The following is a 15,632-nucleotide window of genomic DNA, read 5'->3' on the forward strand; positions in this document are numbered from 1 at the left end:
TTCTGCAAATGACAGCCTTGTCCCAGGGCCCTCACGCTGGGCGCTTCATGTTTGTCTGCCCTCTGGAGCTCACAGCCCAAGAGGTGGGGGCAGATGTTTCTGCTGGGGTGGCCCCCCACTCCAGATGTGATCATCCACCCCAGGTGAGGTCACCCAGCACAGGTGCCCCCCGCCCACATGATAGCTGCCACAAATGGGGCTCTGGGCTCCTAAGAGTAGAAAGGGTCCCTCCCTGTAATGGGATCGGGAAGACTCCCCAAGAAAGTGGCAAACAAGTAAGGGCAGGGAGACAATGGGGAAAGGAAGCGCACTCAGGAAGAAGGAACAGCCTGTGCCAAGGCCCTGGGGTCAGTTTACTTAAAGAACCACAGGAATGGGCAGGGCTGGGTCTTTTGGGCTCTTGGTTATCCCAAGAGCAAATGAAGGGCAAAGAACAAGGCTGGAGGTCTCTAGGAGCAGTTTCACTGGGTGATCACACCCTGTTCCCTGCCCTCCCCAGCCCTCAGCATGCCCTGGGAGCCCCAGCACTGGCACAGAACCCCTCTGAGCACTCCCCTCCCGACAAGCTCGGGTCAGTGGGAGCGGCTCCTGAGGGCAGGGCTGCCTGTGGGCTCCTGACCCCGGGGAACGGGCCCAGAGACCCTCCTGCTGAACCTCCTTGACCTGCCTCCTCTCCATCCACGCAGAGGCCCTGGAGAATGGGGTCTTGGCGGACCCTGCCCAGGATTGTCGTGAACACCGGCTGTGGCAGGGCCTTCCATCCCGGCCGGGCCTCAGGGCACAGGGGGCTGTGGGCTGCGTCCTCAGGGCCCATCTTGTTGAGCCCCCACCAGCCCAGGGGCACTTCTGTCCCTTGTATACCCCTTGTTACTGTTGGGGATTGGAGACGGGAGGGGCCCAGCGCCGGCACAGAACCCCCTCTGCAGTCTCTGCATGGCGGGACCCCGTCTCCTCCCAGGCCTTCAGCGGCCCCCGCCTGTGTCCCAACAGTGACGTCCACCTGGCCGCCCTCCCACCGGAACACACGGCCGTCTTCCTCCTGCGTCTGCTGCCCGAGACACCCCGCGAGACCTTCGCGCTGTGGCAGATGACGGCCGAGCACTCCCAGCCCATCCTAGGGGTCTTGCTGGATGGTCAGCCCAGAGGCAGGGCGGCGGGCCCAGGGCTGTGGGTCCTGAGAAACCCTGCCTCCAGGCCAGGCCGGGGGCCGCCATCACCGGGAGGCGGGAGTCCCAAACAGGGGCCACGTCTGTAGCCCGGGTCCCCGAGGCTTGGGGTGCATTTGACTTTGCACGCTGCCCTGTCGTGGGGCTGTCCTGTTCCGTCTGGGGGGGGTCTCACATGTCCCTCACCCCTCCCCTGCAGCCGGCAGGAAGTCTCTGACCTACTTCAACCACGACCCCAGGGCCACCTTGCAAGAGGCCACCTTTGACCTGCCCGAAGTGAGGAGGATATTCTTTGGGAGCTTCCACAAGGTCCTGGAAGGTTCCCGAAAGACCGAAGTGCACTTCCTCTAAGACCATCCGCTGCCCCCCACTCCCTCCCACTTTCCTCGAAAGTCATCTCGTCCTGTCCAAGCCTCTGTCCCTCTGATCCCCTCTAGGACAGATGTCTTAGTTTGGGTCAGAGAGCATCCCAACCCTTCCCGGGTCCCAGGAATCCCTGGGAGGGGTCTGCAACACGTGTAGTTTGCTCCATTATACAAAGGGGAAACTGAGGCCCAGTGAGGGGGTGTCCCATTCGGCCCAGGATGGAGTCAGGATCCTGACCCCCAGGTAGATGGGCCCTTTCCTCCCCATCTGGCCTGGCCTTGCGGCCACAGATGGGTGCTCACCCCCGCCGGGGCTGCAGGGGGAACCCCTGGTGGTGTCTCTCTGGTAGGTGCATGTGGCTGTGGGCCGCTCCAAGGTCAGGCTCTATGTGGACTGCCGGAAGGTGGCTGAGAGGCCCATGGGGGAGGCAGGCAGCCCACCTGTTACTGGCTTCGTCATGCTGGGACGGTTGGCCAAGGCCCGCGGGCCCCGGAGCAGTTCAGCCACGGTGAGCATGGGCCTCGTCCTGCTGCACCGGGCTGGAGGGGGCACCCCAGAGACCACAACCGTATCTGGCTGACCCTGCTTTGCATTATAGTTCCAGCTCCAGACGCTGCAGATCGTGTGCAATGACTCCTGGGCGGAGGAAGACATGTGCTGTGAGCTCCCTGCGTCGGTAGGTGGGCCAGTGCCTGCCAAGGGCGCAGAGTCTGGGGGTAGACAGGAGGCGCATCAGCACGGCACCGGGAGAAAGCAGGGCAGCCTTCCTGGAGGAGGTGGCCTCTGGTCAGAGCCAGAGCCCTGGGCAGCTGAATGCAAGAGACCCTGGAGGCCAAGGCAGGCTGGAGTGCGTCGGGAAGCCGCCAGCTGCGGGGGGGTGGCCACTGCTGTGTACTCGGGGGCCACTTCCCTTCTCTGTGGGCGCAGTTGGGGTGTAGACAGCTGGCCAGGAAGGAAGGGGCTCATCCAGCAAAGCCAGAGGGACTGCCAGAGACTCGGGCAGCCTCTGCACCATGAAGATGTGGGCAGGGTTCCTCACACTGTACCCACACGGGGCTTGGGCATGCTGGGGATTGGGAGGGACTGGGAGAGGGCCCATGCAGGGCAGCCGGCAACAATGTGGGGGGGGGGGGGGGCGAGGGCACCGGGGACCAGCTCCCCGCCCCTCACTCCCAGCCTCCCCGGCGTCCTGGAACCCAGCTGTCTGGCTGTCCGAGCTCTAGGTCAGACAGGAACAGGTGGGGGTCCACTTAATGAGTGGGGTCTCCTTCCTCCCAGAAGGATGGAGAGACCTGCCCTGCCTTCTCTTCCTCTTGTGCCTGTTCCTCGCAGACCCCGGGGCCCCCGGGGCCCCAGGGACCTCCGGTGAGTCCATCATCGGCTCCCCGGGTGACCTGGGCTCCTGGCAAAGCCCGCTGCCCCCTCACACCGCCGAGCAGCCGAGCCAGCCTGCGCAAAGATGGGATGTTCTCACGAGCCCCCCAGCGGCCCCACCCCCCTGCCTCGTGAGACCCCTCCCAGCCAGCCTCTCCTTCCCTCCGCTTCCCTCCCCTGAGCCAACCCTGTGGGGCAGCGGGGGGGGGCGGGGGGGGGGGGGTTGGCCAGTCGGCCCAGTCAGTCTGCAGCACCGTGCTGGTGGTGGCCGGTGGGTGCGATGTGGCCTGGCAGTGAGTCGCAGCCATGTGGGCGGCCTCCGTCCCAGGTGCTCCGGCTGTGGGACCCCACCGTGGGGCGGGGCCCGCACCCCTGCCAGCCCCGAGGCTCCGGGGCCCGTGTGGCGGGAGCGTCGCTCAAGCGCAGGGCTCTGGCCTGGCCGTCCACGGACCGCACCAGGCAGGGGCCGCAATTTGAACGGAGACCCGCCAGAACTGGTCTGGTGTACCCGGCAGCTGTGGGCGGTGGGGGGCGGCGGGGAGGGCGGGCTAGGCCTGGCCCTGGAAGACCGCTCCCCTCCCCCACCTGAACTGGGGGACTGTAGTCCCCGGGGAGCAGTGCAGCGGGGCCCTCGGGTGGGCGCCGCGGAAGCTCAGCCCGGTCTGTGTCCTGGTAGGGCCTCCCCGGAAGGAACGGAGTCCCAGGAGAACAGGGCTTCCCAGGCCCCAGGGTGAGTTGTGGGGGGTCCTGTGGGGCCGGAGGGTGGAGCCCCACAGCCAGAAGCAAAGTGCCCTCCCCAGTGAGGGGCCAGTTTCCCACCCCCGACCCCAGAAATCGCAGCGTCATTGACCTTGAGCAACCTGACAGGTGAAGTGCGTTGGCATTTCTCCTACAGGAGCTCCAACACCCTGTGGGAGTTGCTGGAACTTGCTGGAGTTTTCCCCTTGACAAATGTCCTTGGAATCCTTGCCGCTGGGTTATTTTTCGTATTAATTCTTGGGAGCACTCGACAGATTATGGACGTTAGCCACATGTCTGTGATCTGCGTTGTGACCGGTTTGCCCCCCGCTGGTGTGGAGCTGGCACGGGGACAGATAGATTTTGTTGTGTGACAGTCACCTCTGGGTGTTCCTATTTATTAGGAGATTTAGAAAATCAAGGGTAGATATTAAGATCTGGTGCTGCCTCAGCTGGACACAGCCAAATAATTCTTTCTCCTGGAGCTCTTAGTTTGGCGAATGATTTTAGCGCATTCCTGACACTGAACTCTTCCTGTACCCGTTAAACCGAGTACTTGTCACCCGTTCGTGTGCTGCAGGGTTCTGTTTGCTGACGTTTTACTTAGGATTTTCTCATTGATATTCAGACATGAGAATGTCTGCAGTTTTCTTTAGGGAGTTTGGTACACTTATATGCTAAATTCACAAAAATTCTTTGAAAGCATTGATTTTGCCCTGGAATCTCAAACGGTGGAAAGAGGGTTTGTCCCTGGCCCTTAGGGATCCGGTGGCACACTCCAGCGAGGACAGAGCCTAGTGCTGGGGCGTCAGAGCTCTAACTGGCCTGTCCAGGTCGGCTCTGCCACAGGGCTTTCTGTACCCCTCCCGGTCAGGAAGGCAGAACGGGGTCACTGGCTCTGTGACCCGGAGAAGTGGCCGGGGTCAGTCCCCGGCTGTCGAGCAGGTCCCAGCAGGACCCCTCCTGGGGTGGGCAGTGAGGGGAGGGCGTCTCTGTAGGGCTGGGTCTGGCTGCCACGGTCAGCTGGAGGGCCAGGGGGGGCCACTGAGGGCAGGGTGGAGGCCTTCTTAGCCCCTCCCTCACCTGTGTCTGCAGGGAGAGCCCGGGCCACCTGGACAGACGGGACCTGAGGGTCCTGGGGGTCAGCAGGGGTCGCCAGGGACCCAGGGCCGAACCGTGCAGGGGCCTGTGGTAGGTGCTGTCTCCCCTCCCCCTTCCCCCGGCTGCCTCCCCCACTCCTCTGGGACAGACTGAGTCCCTTTCCTCTCCAGGGTCCGCCAGGGGTCAAAGGAGAGAAGGGGGACCACGGAGCCCCGGGTTTGCAGGTAGTGGGATCAGACGCCGCTCTGGGTGTGTGGGCAGGGAGGGCACAGGCTGGGGACCTGGGTCTCCGGGATGGGGCCTCAGCCTGGCCAGCTGTCTCTGTTCCTTCTAGGGCCATCCTGGTCACCAGGGCCCTCCCGGGAAGGTCGGCCTCCAGGGACCTAAGGTGGGAGAGAAGCCTGTGGTGGGGTGGGGCGGGGGGGGGGGTGGATCTCAGATAGAGACTGTGGGGGCAGGGGCCTCCCCAGCGGGGAGGGGAGGGTGGTCACTGCCAGGGGCCGGGGGCAGGCCCTGAGCTTGGCTGGCCTTGCCCCCCGCTCACAGGTGTGGGTCCCTGGGTGCTGGGTTCTGTCTGTGGGGGTGACGTGGGCCACCGTGGGAGGGGCGTGTGGGGGCACCAGGCCGCCCCCTGCCCTAGCCTGCCCTGTCCTCTTTCTTCAGGGAATGAGGGGTCTGGAGGGGAGTGCTGGCCTGCCTGGACCTCCGGGCCCGAGGGTAGGTCCTCCTGAGAGGCTCCCCCCACTTCCTAGGGCCGATCAGGTCAGAGCCTGCCCTGTGGCTGCAGCCCCTGCCCCCGCAGGTGACCTGGGGACGCCTCTCTCTCCCGGGCTGGAACCTGGTGGGGCTCCGCAGGGCGCGCGAGTGCCCAGGGGCGGCTCCAAGCGAGGGTCTTCCTCACCTCCGCTGGGCAGGTCGGAAACGCCACGTTAGCATGGCCCCAGTCATCCCCAGTCCGTGTGGCAGGAAAGTGCCCGGGCTCCAGGGTAGGCCGAGGGAGGGTGGACACGTGAGGCTGGCGGCAGGGAAATGACCCGGGGCCGTCTTCTCCTTCTCCGCGGCCTCGCTCAGAGGCACCTCCCCTCCCCAGCCTGTGGTTCCGGGGTCTGTGCTGGGCTCAGCGCCGGGGAGCTGTCCCTGGGGTGGGGGGCGACGGTGGTCATACCCGGGACGGCCAGTGCCAAGTGGGGGGGGGGGGGGTGGGGGGTGGGAGGGCCTCTGCCCTGGGTACTCGGCCTGGACAAGCTCTGAGGCAGGTGAGGAGGCCCGGCCTGGCCTGCAGGGGGCAGGGACCCAGTCCGCAGGGAGCCAAGGCTGGAGGGAGGAGGACCCACGTCCTCCGGGACCACACCCTCTGCACCCCTGCAGGGCTTCCAGGGCACGGCGGGGGCCAGGGGTTCCGGAGGGCAGAGAGGACTCCCGGGGCCTGTGGGGCTCACGGTAAGTCCCCTTCCCACCTACCGGCCAGCCACTCAGCAAAGATGGGAGGCGGGGGAGCAAATTTGGGTAAATGCCTCCTTCCCGCCCAGTCAGGGCCACTTTGGGAGCTTGGGTTTGGAACTGATCTGCAGCAGAGGGAGCCCGAGATGGGACCGGCCAGGGAACAGGGCGGGCCTGGGGGCCCCAGGGTGTGGGGCAGGCCTGGTCCCACAGCTAGGCAAGGGCTCAGCTGGGAGGTGGAGGAAGGCAGGCCCCGGGCAGGCCCAGCTGGCGTCCGGGCCCGTGTCCCAGCTGCGGGGGACTCTGCGTTGCCAGCTCCCTAGAGTCGGGAGCAGCGGCCCCCAGCATGCAGCCCTCACCCGGCCTGGGACAGGGTCCAGGTGGGTTGACTTCTCTGTGCTGACCCGCTTTTCTCCTCTTCCTCTATTTCAGGGGCTGCCGGGGCCCAAAGGGGAGCGAGGAGAGAAGGTGAGTGAGGCCCCTGTCCAGGGTCCAGGCGCTTCCTGGGGGGTGTGTGGGAGGCACCGGCCCCCGTGCCGCTGGGCACAGCACTTGGCCACATGGCCCATCTGCCCTGCAGGGGGAGCCGCAGTCCCTGGCCACCATCTACCAGCTCGTGAACCAGGCCTGCGAGTCTGCCATCCAGAGTGAGTGGTGCGGCCTCCTCGTGAGGGTGCCAGGGCCCCCCACCCCCACCCCCGTGCGGCCTCTGTCTCACCCCAGCCGGGCCGAAAGGGACCGCGGGCACCCGTCACTAGCCTGATGGCAGCCCTTCTCCTCGGCCATGCCCCAGTGAATCCGGGGGAAGGAGCGGGGGGTCCCCCTGCCCCACGCCCCGCCCTGCTGTCACCCCTCCACCCCTATCCGCAGCTCACGTGCTGAAGTTCCACCATGAGAGCGCCAGGGCCCCCAGGCCCATCTTGCAGGCCCTCGGACACCCCAGCTCTCACGGTGAGGCCTGGCTCCCTGGAAGAGGAGGACGAGACGGCCCCCACCCTGAGGACGGAGGTACTGGCCCCCTTGCGGGGGCTGTGGGGGCAACTGCAGCTCTCTCCCAGTCCCCGGCTGGGAGTTCTGTGTGGCCCCGGCACCCCTGCACCCTCCCTGGGCCGGGGTGCGGAGGCAGGGCCCCTGAGCCCACACAGAGGTCGCTAAGGCAGGACTGGACACGGCCTGGTTTCCCCGGGGTCCTCAGAGGGCCCCCTTCCCCTTCCTCCCGGGAAGCCCAAGATTAGGGCCACCTCCTGCCCTGCCGTCCCCTCCTTCCTGTCCTTCCCACGTGCTCTCTCTCTCTCCTTGCTCGGATGCAGCAGGAGGCTTGGTCTAATGACCTTGTCACGCGTTCGTCCATCCGACTGGGGCCGTGGCGCTGGTCACGGCTCAGGTGCCGAGATGGATGGGAGGCTGATCAGGGGAGACAGAGCTCGTGGGCCTGGATGGGGTGGGGCTGTGGTGCCGCCCCATGGGCAGGACCGCGGGGCCCTGCCTCACCCCCTGGGCTGGGCGTTGGGAGGGGAGAGGGGCTCCCCTGCGGGAAGCCCTGCCCCCCACGGTCCGTCAGAGTGCCCCAGACACTGCCTTTGGCATAAATACCCTTCTTTGTACCCAGCCTCGTGGACAAGGCTACAAGTGCCCCCCCTCAGTTAACCTTGGCCACTGACCCAACAACACGTGCCTGCTTGGGGTCGGGTGCCCACCTCCCCTCAGTCAGAACAGGGTCTGAGAAGGGAGACCGTTACCACACGCACCCTGGTTCCAGCACACCCCCTTCCGCTCAGGTGAGCCCGGAGCCCTCGGTCAGAGGAGCAGCCCTCGGCTGAAAGGGAGTGAGTCTCCCGGACCCCTGGGGGGAACGGGTGAGCCCCCCACCCTCGGGGAGGAGGAGCTCCCGGGGGGCTGCTGGGAGGCGGGGGTGCAGCACGGACAGATGGCTCAGGAGCTGGTGAAGCGGCTTGGGATAGAACACGAGTGGGGGTTCCTGGGCCTTGGGGGGCCCAGCAAACCTGGAGACACGTGGGGGGGAGCCAGGAGAGCCCAGGGAGGCCCCAGTCAGGGGTTAGCAGGGCAGGAGGGTGGATTGGGTGGGCGAAAGGATCAGGGCCGGGGGCACCTGGCAGCAGCATCCTGGGGAAAGGTTCGTGCCCGGGGCTCGTGGCCCAGCTGGAGGCACGGGGACCCTGGGGGCTGGGGTCCTCGGTGCCAGGTGGGCGGGGCTGCTGCCGCCGGGCTGGCTGCCGCCTCCCTCAGACTGTTCACCCTCTCTCCTGCCAGGACGGCCCCCGTGCTGCCCGGAGTGACCCTGCCCCTCCCTGGACCCTGCAGGAGGAGCCTGGAAAGCGAGTCCCGGGAGGAGCCTGGAGGCAGAAGGTGGGGGTGGGGGGCCTTCCCTCTGTACTGTTTCCACACTCAGATAAAGTACAGCGTGCTCAGCAAGGGAGCGGCCTGCTCACTGCAGGGAAGGGCGTCTCTGGGACCCGGAGTCCGTCCCTGACCAGTCGAGTCCAAGTCGCCCCACCCCCACCCTCAGAGAGACAAGCCGGCATCCTTCCGTGGCTTGAGGGACACCCCCCCCGCCGCCCCGCCGCCCCTGCAGCCTCCTGTGACCTTGTGACTCAGTGCCCCGGCACCCCCACAGTCCAGGCCCTGCCCAGGACGGGGTTTCTCAGCCGCATTGAGTAACCCGGGGGGGGGGGGCTTGGAGATCGGTGCCCAACCCCCTCTCAAACACTTGCTGATGTGACCTTCCCGGGCCGGTGTCAGGGGCTCCTCTCTCCCTAGTAGCATCCCCTCAGTAACGACATAGCATCCGGCTCGCCTCCCATGCGCTTGAGTCCCTGGGGACCCGGACCTGCTGGCCCGGTGCCTTGTCACTGCCAGCACCCCCCTTCTCCGGCCCACCAGCCTGGACACCACCCTGGCCGCCCCTGACCCTTACTTACCTGGAAACCTCACCTGCTGTGGCCTATAAACACCACGTCATTTTCTAAACTGGGAAGAATTTGGGCCGGGCCTCCTTCAGACGCAGAGGCCAACATAAGCTTCCGAGGTGACATTTGCGCAGAGACAGGAACAAAGTGGGGAGTGGAAGATGGGAGAAGGTTCCAGCAGGGGCACAGCACGTGGGGGGCCTGAACCCACAGCACCACCCAGAAACGGCAGGAGGCTACACAGGCCGGAGCCGCCAGGACGGAGACAGCTGAGCCCGGGGCCAGGAGCAAGGTCGGCTCTGACAGACCCCGGGGGGCGGCACGGGGAGGGGGGTGGGGGTGGGGGAGGGGCGTGTGGTCTGGACTCAGGAGCAGGTCACCAGGGCTTCTGAGCAAGGAACTGATGGGACCCGCAGTCTGTTGTACATGATCTGTGGGTAAGAACTCAGGGAGCCCCATGGGGTCGGGGCCTCATCGTTGCGAGCTGAGACGGAGGTGACGAGAGCTGGCGGGAGGCCGAGCCTGGGAGGAGGGGCGGTGGCGGAGCGACTGCGGGAGCCATCTGGGGCGGGAGCCCACCAGAGAGGGGTGCTGGGTCTGGTCTCAGGCGGGCAGCGTATCGGCCACCATCTCAGTGTGAGCGGAAGCCTTGGGGCTGGCTCCCTGGGCTGCAGGCAGGCTTGGCCCAGGAGTGGCACGGTCAGAGAAGGGACCAGGGGAGACGCCCGCTCTGGACCGTCTGCTCAAGGAGGCAGGGTGCAGCCGGGGCACGAGAGCCCAGGCGGGGGGAGCAGGCACCAGCTCACCACCACCCCACCCCACCCCCCCCCCAGCCCGTCCCCAACCTGCGACGTCCCGGCCCAGCGGGCTGGGGAGAGCGCAACCCTGCCGCCCGCCCTCCCCGGCCCTGCCTCCGGTGTGGCTGACCATGCGGGTCTGTGGGAGCCCACCGCAGCACCCCCAATCCCTCCACACGTGCGTGTCCGGATGAACGCTCACGTGCTCACGTGCGGCACGACTCTCGGGTCCAGGAGACAAGTAACAGGGAAAATGACATCGGAGGGACAGGGCCACGCCCCGGGCAGACCGTGCCGCGCCCACCAGACCAACGAGGACCGACAAGGGTGTCCTCTTGGGCCCATTAACCTAAAACTCCCAAGTTCAAAGAGGGAAGGATTGATGTAACGACACGAAGCCAGAATCAGTAAGTAGAAAGGACAGACAGCCGGAAACACGGCATGGAGGTTGCAAAAGGAGAAGTATCAGCGAGGCGGGCGGGCGGTTACGGACACGCGCCGAAGCCGGGCTGCAGGGTCAGCTTGAAGACGTCTCCCCTCAGGCTCAGGAAAGGATGAAACAGAGAATTCGAGTGTTGGCATCCACGTGGGGGGTGGGAGGGCGGTCCAAGTGGGAAGAGGTGGGAAGCGAGGACTGGGGAATGTTCAAATAGGCAGTTTTTAAAAATTAGAAAATTAGAGAAGATCTCAGACCTCACACTGAAGGGCTCAGAGAGCTGGATGGGATCGATTGTGAAAATGCTCCCTTAGATTCTTTAATGCAAAACATGGTGAAGCGAACGGAAATACTTCTTGGAAGAATGAGTCAGCTTGGTGTCCAAGGCGGGAGCATGATGACCCGAAGTGCTGAGGGAAAGCACACAAGTGTCACATCCAGTGAATTATCACTGGAATGAATGGGGCAAAAACATGTCCCGAGTCCACAAAGTCTCAGAAGGGGAAACACCTTCCCCCTGAGGGGGGGAGGGAGCCCCCCCAGAAAGGGGAAAATAACCAGAAATTAGATCCAATACACAGGAAAGCCCAGTCCCTGAGACACGTGAGGAAGTTCACTGCCGACTGGACAATGAAGCCCTCCACGTGAACAAATTCTGCACTTCTAGATTGTTCCGCTGTGGCTGGTGTGTGGGAGGCCAGGATTCCTGAAGGCAACCAATGCGCTTGCTTTATTCGGAGATGGGCAGCCTGATATCAATTTATTAAACTCTTGGAACATATAAATCTTGGCAGCAGCCATGAGGAGGAAGAAAATAGAACGTGTAACCTTCGAGATTAGCATTTCCTTTATGGGAGGGGATAGAACATGTAAACAGAAACATTTCCCAGTGTAGCAGAAATTACAATAAATATGAGTGAACTTCCAAACTGTGCTGAGAGGCACGACCCAGCTTTCTGCCTCTAGCCAGCTCGGAGCAGCCAGGGTTGGACTAGAGCACCCGGAAGCCGGGAGAATGTATGAGGTGGTCATTCTGGGCATTTCCACGGGGAAGGATAGTGTTTTCTGAAAATGGTGCAGAGGCAGCTGGAGATCTGAATCATGAACCACCCTCGTCGAATGCCACGTGCAAAAGCTGGCTCGGAAAGTGTTATAAACCGAAACATAAAAGCTAAAACAAAGCTTTCTAGAAGGAAATCTAGAAGTACATACTCAAAACCTCGGGACAGGCACAGATCTCTTAAGCAGGGTCCATAAAGCAATAACCATAGAAGGAAAAAAATAATAAATTGCACTTCATCAAAATTAAAAGCTTTTCTTCAAAAGACACCATTAAGGAAATGAAAATTGTAGTCACAGATGGGAAAGAAATATTAACAACTCATTAAAAGAAGGCGATGTGTGATGAGAAAAGATTTCAACACTTCACTAAGCAAGACACACGGGCGGTCAGTGAATCCACGACACGGTGCTCAGCAGCCCTGGTCTTCAGAGAGGAGAAAGCCACTCATGCAGTGCAACCCACACCCGGTGTCTCTGAGGCTGTCGCAGGGGTGCGAGGCCACAGGGCTGGGAAGCTCCTGGAAACACCTCCTGGGGCCTCCCGGGGCCCCGAAGTTCTAGTAGGTATTTGCGCCAGAGAAATGAAAACATGTCCACACAAAGACGCGTGTGCGTGTGCGCACGGGAAGCAGCATGATCCGTCGTAGCTGCAAACAGGAAACGATCCGAGCGTCCGTCAATGAATGAACAAATGGCGGAGTATTCACAGACACAAGCAAATCACACACGTACTACCGGGGATGAACGGCAAAGCCCGCTGAAGCAAACGGGCTGCGCACAAAGGAGAGTCCTCCATTTACATGAGGTTCTAGAACACATGAAGGCTCTAGCGCAATGGCGGTCAGGGCAGCGGCTTCCCGGGGAGGCGCAGGGAAGGTAGATGGACGTGTTCCATCCATCGACTTGGGTGGTAGCCACGGGTTGTCCACGTAGCAAACAGCGACAAGAGTCAGGTTAGCGGTTAAAGGTGGAAGCTGAGTGGCTGTGTTGTTGTCAGCAAAGGTAGACTTCAAAACACAGAATGGGCCAGAGAGGAAGGGGACGTGACATGAGGCCAAGGGGGCTGCTCACCGGGAGGACACGGCAGCCCTCGATGTGACAGGGCTGCAGAATACAGGAAGCAAACGCTGACCGAGGAGCAGGGGACAGACCCACAGCTGTCCTCGGTGGCACTAACACCCGCACGGGAATCGGGAGAGAAAGCAGACAGAAGACCAGAGCAGACCTCTCCCCTGACCTGACCTGGCCGGCATTGCTAGAATTTTCCCCAGACCACAGCAAGCGACACCTCCCCGTCAAGCACATGTGGGAGGCTGGCCCAAAACAAGTGTCACAAATTTCAGATCAAACCGAGTAGTTCTCTGTCTACAACAGAATTACATTAGAGACCAGCATTGAAGCTGGTCAAAGGGAGCTGACAAAGGCCAATGATGGGCATTTTCTGGAAGAGTCGATTAACATTCGATAAGAAACCCACCTCACTACTTAGCTACCGAAATGCAGGGGACGGCACAGGGAGGCACAGCTGTGTCCCCACCAAAGGCCCAGACGACAACCCTTGCTGTGGACGGGGCAACCGGGCCCTGGTGCAGGGAGGCAAAGTGACACAGCCTGTGGGCCAACCACCTGACCACGGCGGATCCCGCGGGGCACAGAGCGGTCCGTTCCCGGGGTTACAGCCAGTAGAAATGCACAAATGTACCAAAACATGCCCCAAGATGCTCATAGCAGAAATACTAGCTGTCCCAGGGACGCCTGGAGGGCACAGTCGATTAAGCATCCAACTCTTGGTTTTGGCTCAGGTCACGATCTCACAGTCTGAGTTCAAGCCCTGCATCGGGCTCGGCACGGACAGCATACAGCCTGCTTGGGATTCTCTCTCCCTCCCTCTCTCTTCTCCTCCACTCTGTCTCTCAAAATTAGTAAACTTAAAAGAAAGAAAGAAATACTAACAGCCCCAAACTGGAAACAGCCCGAATGCCATCGACTGGGAGACAGATGAATAAAGACCGGTGTATCCTCCCACGGCAACCCACAGAGCAGCCGGGACACGCCGATGGTGGCCGGTGTGGCACGTGGATGGAGTGTGGACTCAGGCTGAGGGAAGGAAGCTGGCACGAGTGCACACTGTGTGATCCCCTCTCCGGGAAATTCCAGAAGAGGCAGGACTAATGGATGGCTGGGGGCTGGGGGCTGGGGGCTGGCTGTACGGTCAGCCAGAGAAAACAGGTCAAGCTATGCCCTTGTCGCTACACCCGTGCGACAGGCAGATATCCAGATGCGGTGGCAGTTGAGGGATGGGACCCCTGCCAGCCGGGTGGACAGCATCTGGCATGATCTGCGGTAACCCGGCAGGAACCCCACCCCCAACTTACCATTGTTATTCAGATGGAAAGGGAAAACTCTAGAATAAAAAGTCCCAGAGCACAGGACTGTAGGAAAGGTCAGTCACTGATGGGACGCACACTGGGACCACAGGCCCGGCCCGTAAAGGTTCAGGTACTAAGCAGTTTCTGCTTTGTGGGCCACAAGGTCTCCATGGAAACTCCCAGGCCTGCCGCTGCGGGCCACGTGCCACAGGGCGTGTCCACATGCCCTGGCCAGCTTGGTCTGCTGCCCCAGGTGCCGTCGAGGGACTTAGAAACTTGGCGAGAAGGGGGAGGTCGCTTTGGACCTCACACACGTGCGCGCCCACAGTTCTCTATGCCCCGTCTCAGCTGGTGCAGGTGACCACGTGATGCCACGGAGAGACCAGTGCCGTTGAAAGAAGGATCTGACTCAATTTCCCCAGAGGGCACGCCATGCCCACAGGGGCGAGGGGCGAGGGGAAGGCCTGGGCCAGGGACCTGCAGGGCAGGGCGCACAGGGCCGCCCTCGTTGCCTGGGACCTGGCCCTGGGTGACTTGGGTGTCACGGCTGGGAGTAGCGGCTCGGAGTGGCCTGTGGTGACGCCTGTCCCCAGGCGGGGGTGGGGTGGGGGTGGGGAGGGAGTGTGGCACACACATGTCCCGCTCCAGGCAAATGTCCACCACCCCCAAAACGGGCTGGCCCTGGGGGGGCGTCTGTCCCCAGGCCCCCGAGATGCCAAACGTCACAAGATACAGAACATAAGAACGTGGTTAATACGAGGAGAGTTCAGGGCACGGTCCTGTGCGGTCACAGCGGCCTGAGCCATAATCCTCGAAAACGGGAAGGACGGTCTGCTCACAGGTGACGGGCAAGAAAACGCGTTTCCGTTTGCTCTGGTGGAGAACAGTGCTGAGCAGCTCCTTTGCGTTTACTGGCAGCCCCAGGACCACGAGGGGTCTCGGCGATGCCCGTGGACCCCGTGCCGCAGGGCTCCACTCACGACCAGAAGGGGCCCGGTGGGCTTTCCGGGCGACCGTGGCGCCCTGAGTGTGGAGCGGAGTCCCGGGTCCTTGGTGTCTCGTCTGGTAAAACTCCCCGAGGTGAGGGCTGAGATCGTGCACTTTGGTCACATGTGAAATCTGCCTCGATCCAAAAAGCAAAACCCTGGAGGCAAATACGACAAAATAGTGTGTGTCGTCCCTTCATTTGGCGTGAGGGGAACCCGGTACTTAGGTTTTTGTGTGTGATTTTCTGACATTATTTATTGAGTCTCAAAAAAGCACAACAAAGAAACAAAAACAGGGAAGGGAAAGGCAGCGTCTCCGTCCCAGCGGCTCCGCGGTCTCTCCTGATCCAGAAACGAGTGTCCGCGGCTGGGCCAGCGCCAGGGCCCTCCCGCCACCACCGCCGCACATCTGGAGCCGGTCCGACTCCGTAAGGACTGAGGGCAGTACATGTGACATCCGCCTCTTGCGGAAGGCCGCCCGGACGGCCCCCAGCGGGCAGGTGCCGGTCAGAGCCGGGTGGACGGGGCGGGACATTCAGAACCTCGGGTCTCTATCCCGCTCCTGGGCGCGGGGACCTTCCAGCCCCAGTCAGGGTCTGCGTCACAGGCGCCTCACAGAGCGGGTGAGGGTGTGGCTGTGCCCCGGCACCACGGCCGACCGGGACCAGCGACCGGGCCTGGGCGGCGACCAGTCCTCGGACCGGATGCTTGGTCTGTGCTCGGTTCCGAACGTGACTCTTCTCTCCAGGCCGCCAAGTACCTCTGGACCCAGACCTCGCGGGCCAGGCGGGGCTCCAGGCCCAGCTCCTACCTGCCACACGGCACCCCTTTAGTCAGGGGGTCTGGGAGGTACGATTTTGACCATCAACA

At 62.7% G+C, this 15,632-nt stretch overlaps 1 protein-coding gene across 1 annotated transcript in view; it reads left to right on the plus strand.

Moving 5' to 3' along the window:
* COL20A1 (collagen type XX alpha 1 chain) overlaps positions 1-8,614 on the plus strand; it is a 29,404-nt gene extending 20,790 nt beyond the window's left edge. The window contains 17 exon segments of the mRNA XM_058686207.1: positions 500-571; positions 991-1,133; positions 1,366-1,475; positions 1,882-2,040; positions 2,131-2,208; positions 2,811-2,897; positions 3,583-3,636; positions 4,740-4,835; positions 4,916-4,969; positions 5,080-5,133; positions 5,409-5,507; positions 6,114-6,185; positions 6,618-6,653; positions 6,766-6,832; positions 7,056-7,193; positions 7,964-8,041; positions 8,457-8,614. Of these exon segments, the coding sequence (XP_058542190.1) occupies positions 500-571; positions 991-1,133; positions 1,366-1,475; positions 1,882-2,040; positions 2,131-2,208; positions 2,811-2,897; positions 3,583-3,636; positions 4,740-4,835; positions 4,916-4,969; positions 5,080-5,133; positions 5,409-5,507; positions 6,114-6,185; positions 6,618-6,653; positions 6,766-6,832; positions 7,056-7,193; positions 7,964-8,041; positions 8,457-8,482 (1,423 nt within the window). The 3' untranslated portion in view covers positions 8,483-8,614.
* The last annotated feature ends 7,018 nt before the right edge of the window (positions 8,615-15,632 follow it).

This window comes from Neofelis nebulosa, chromosome 9 (genome assembly GCF_028018385.1).
Source record: "Neofelis nebulosa isolate mNeoNeb1 chromosome 9, mNeoNeb1.pri, whole genome shotgun sequence".
Classification (NCBI taxonomy): Eukaryota; Metazoa; Chordata; class Mammalia; order Carnivora; family Felidae; genus Neofelis; species Neofelis nebulosa.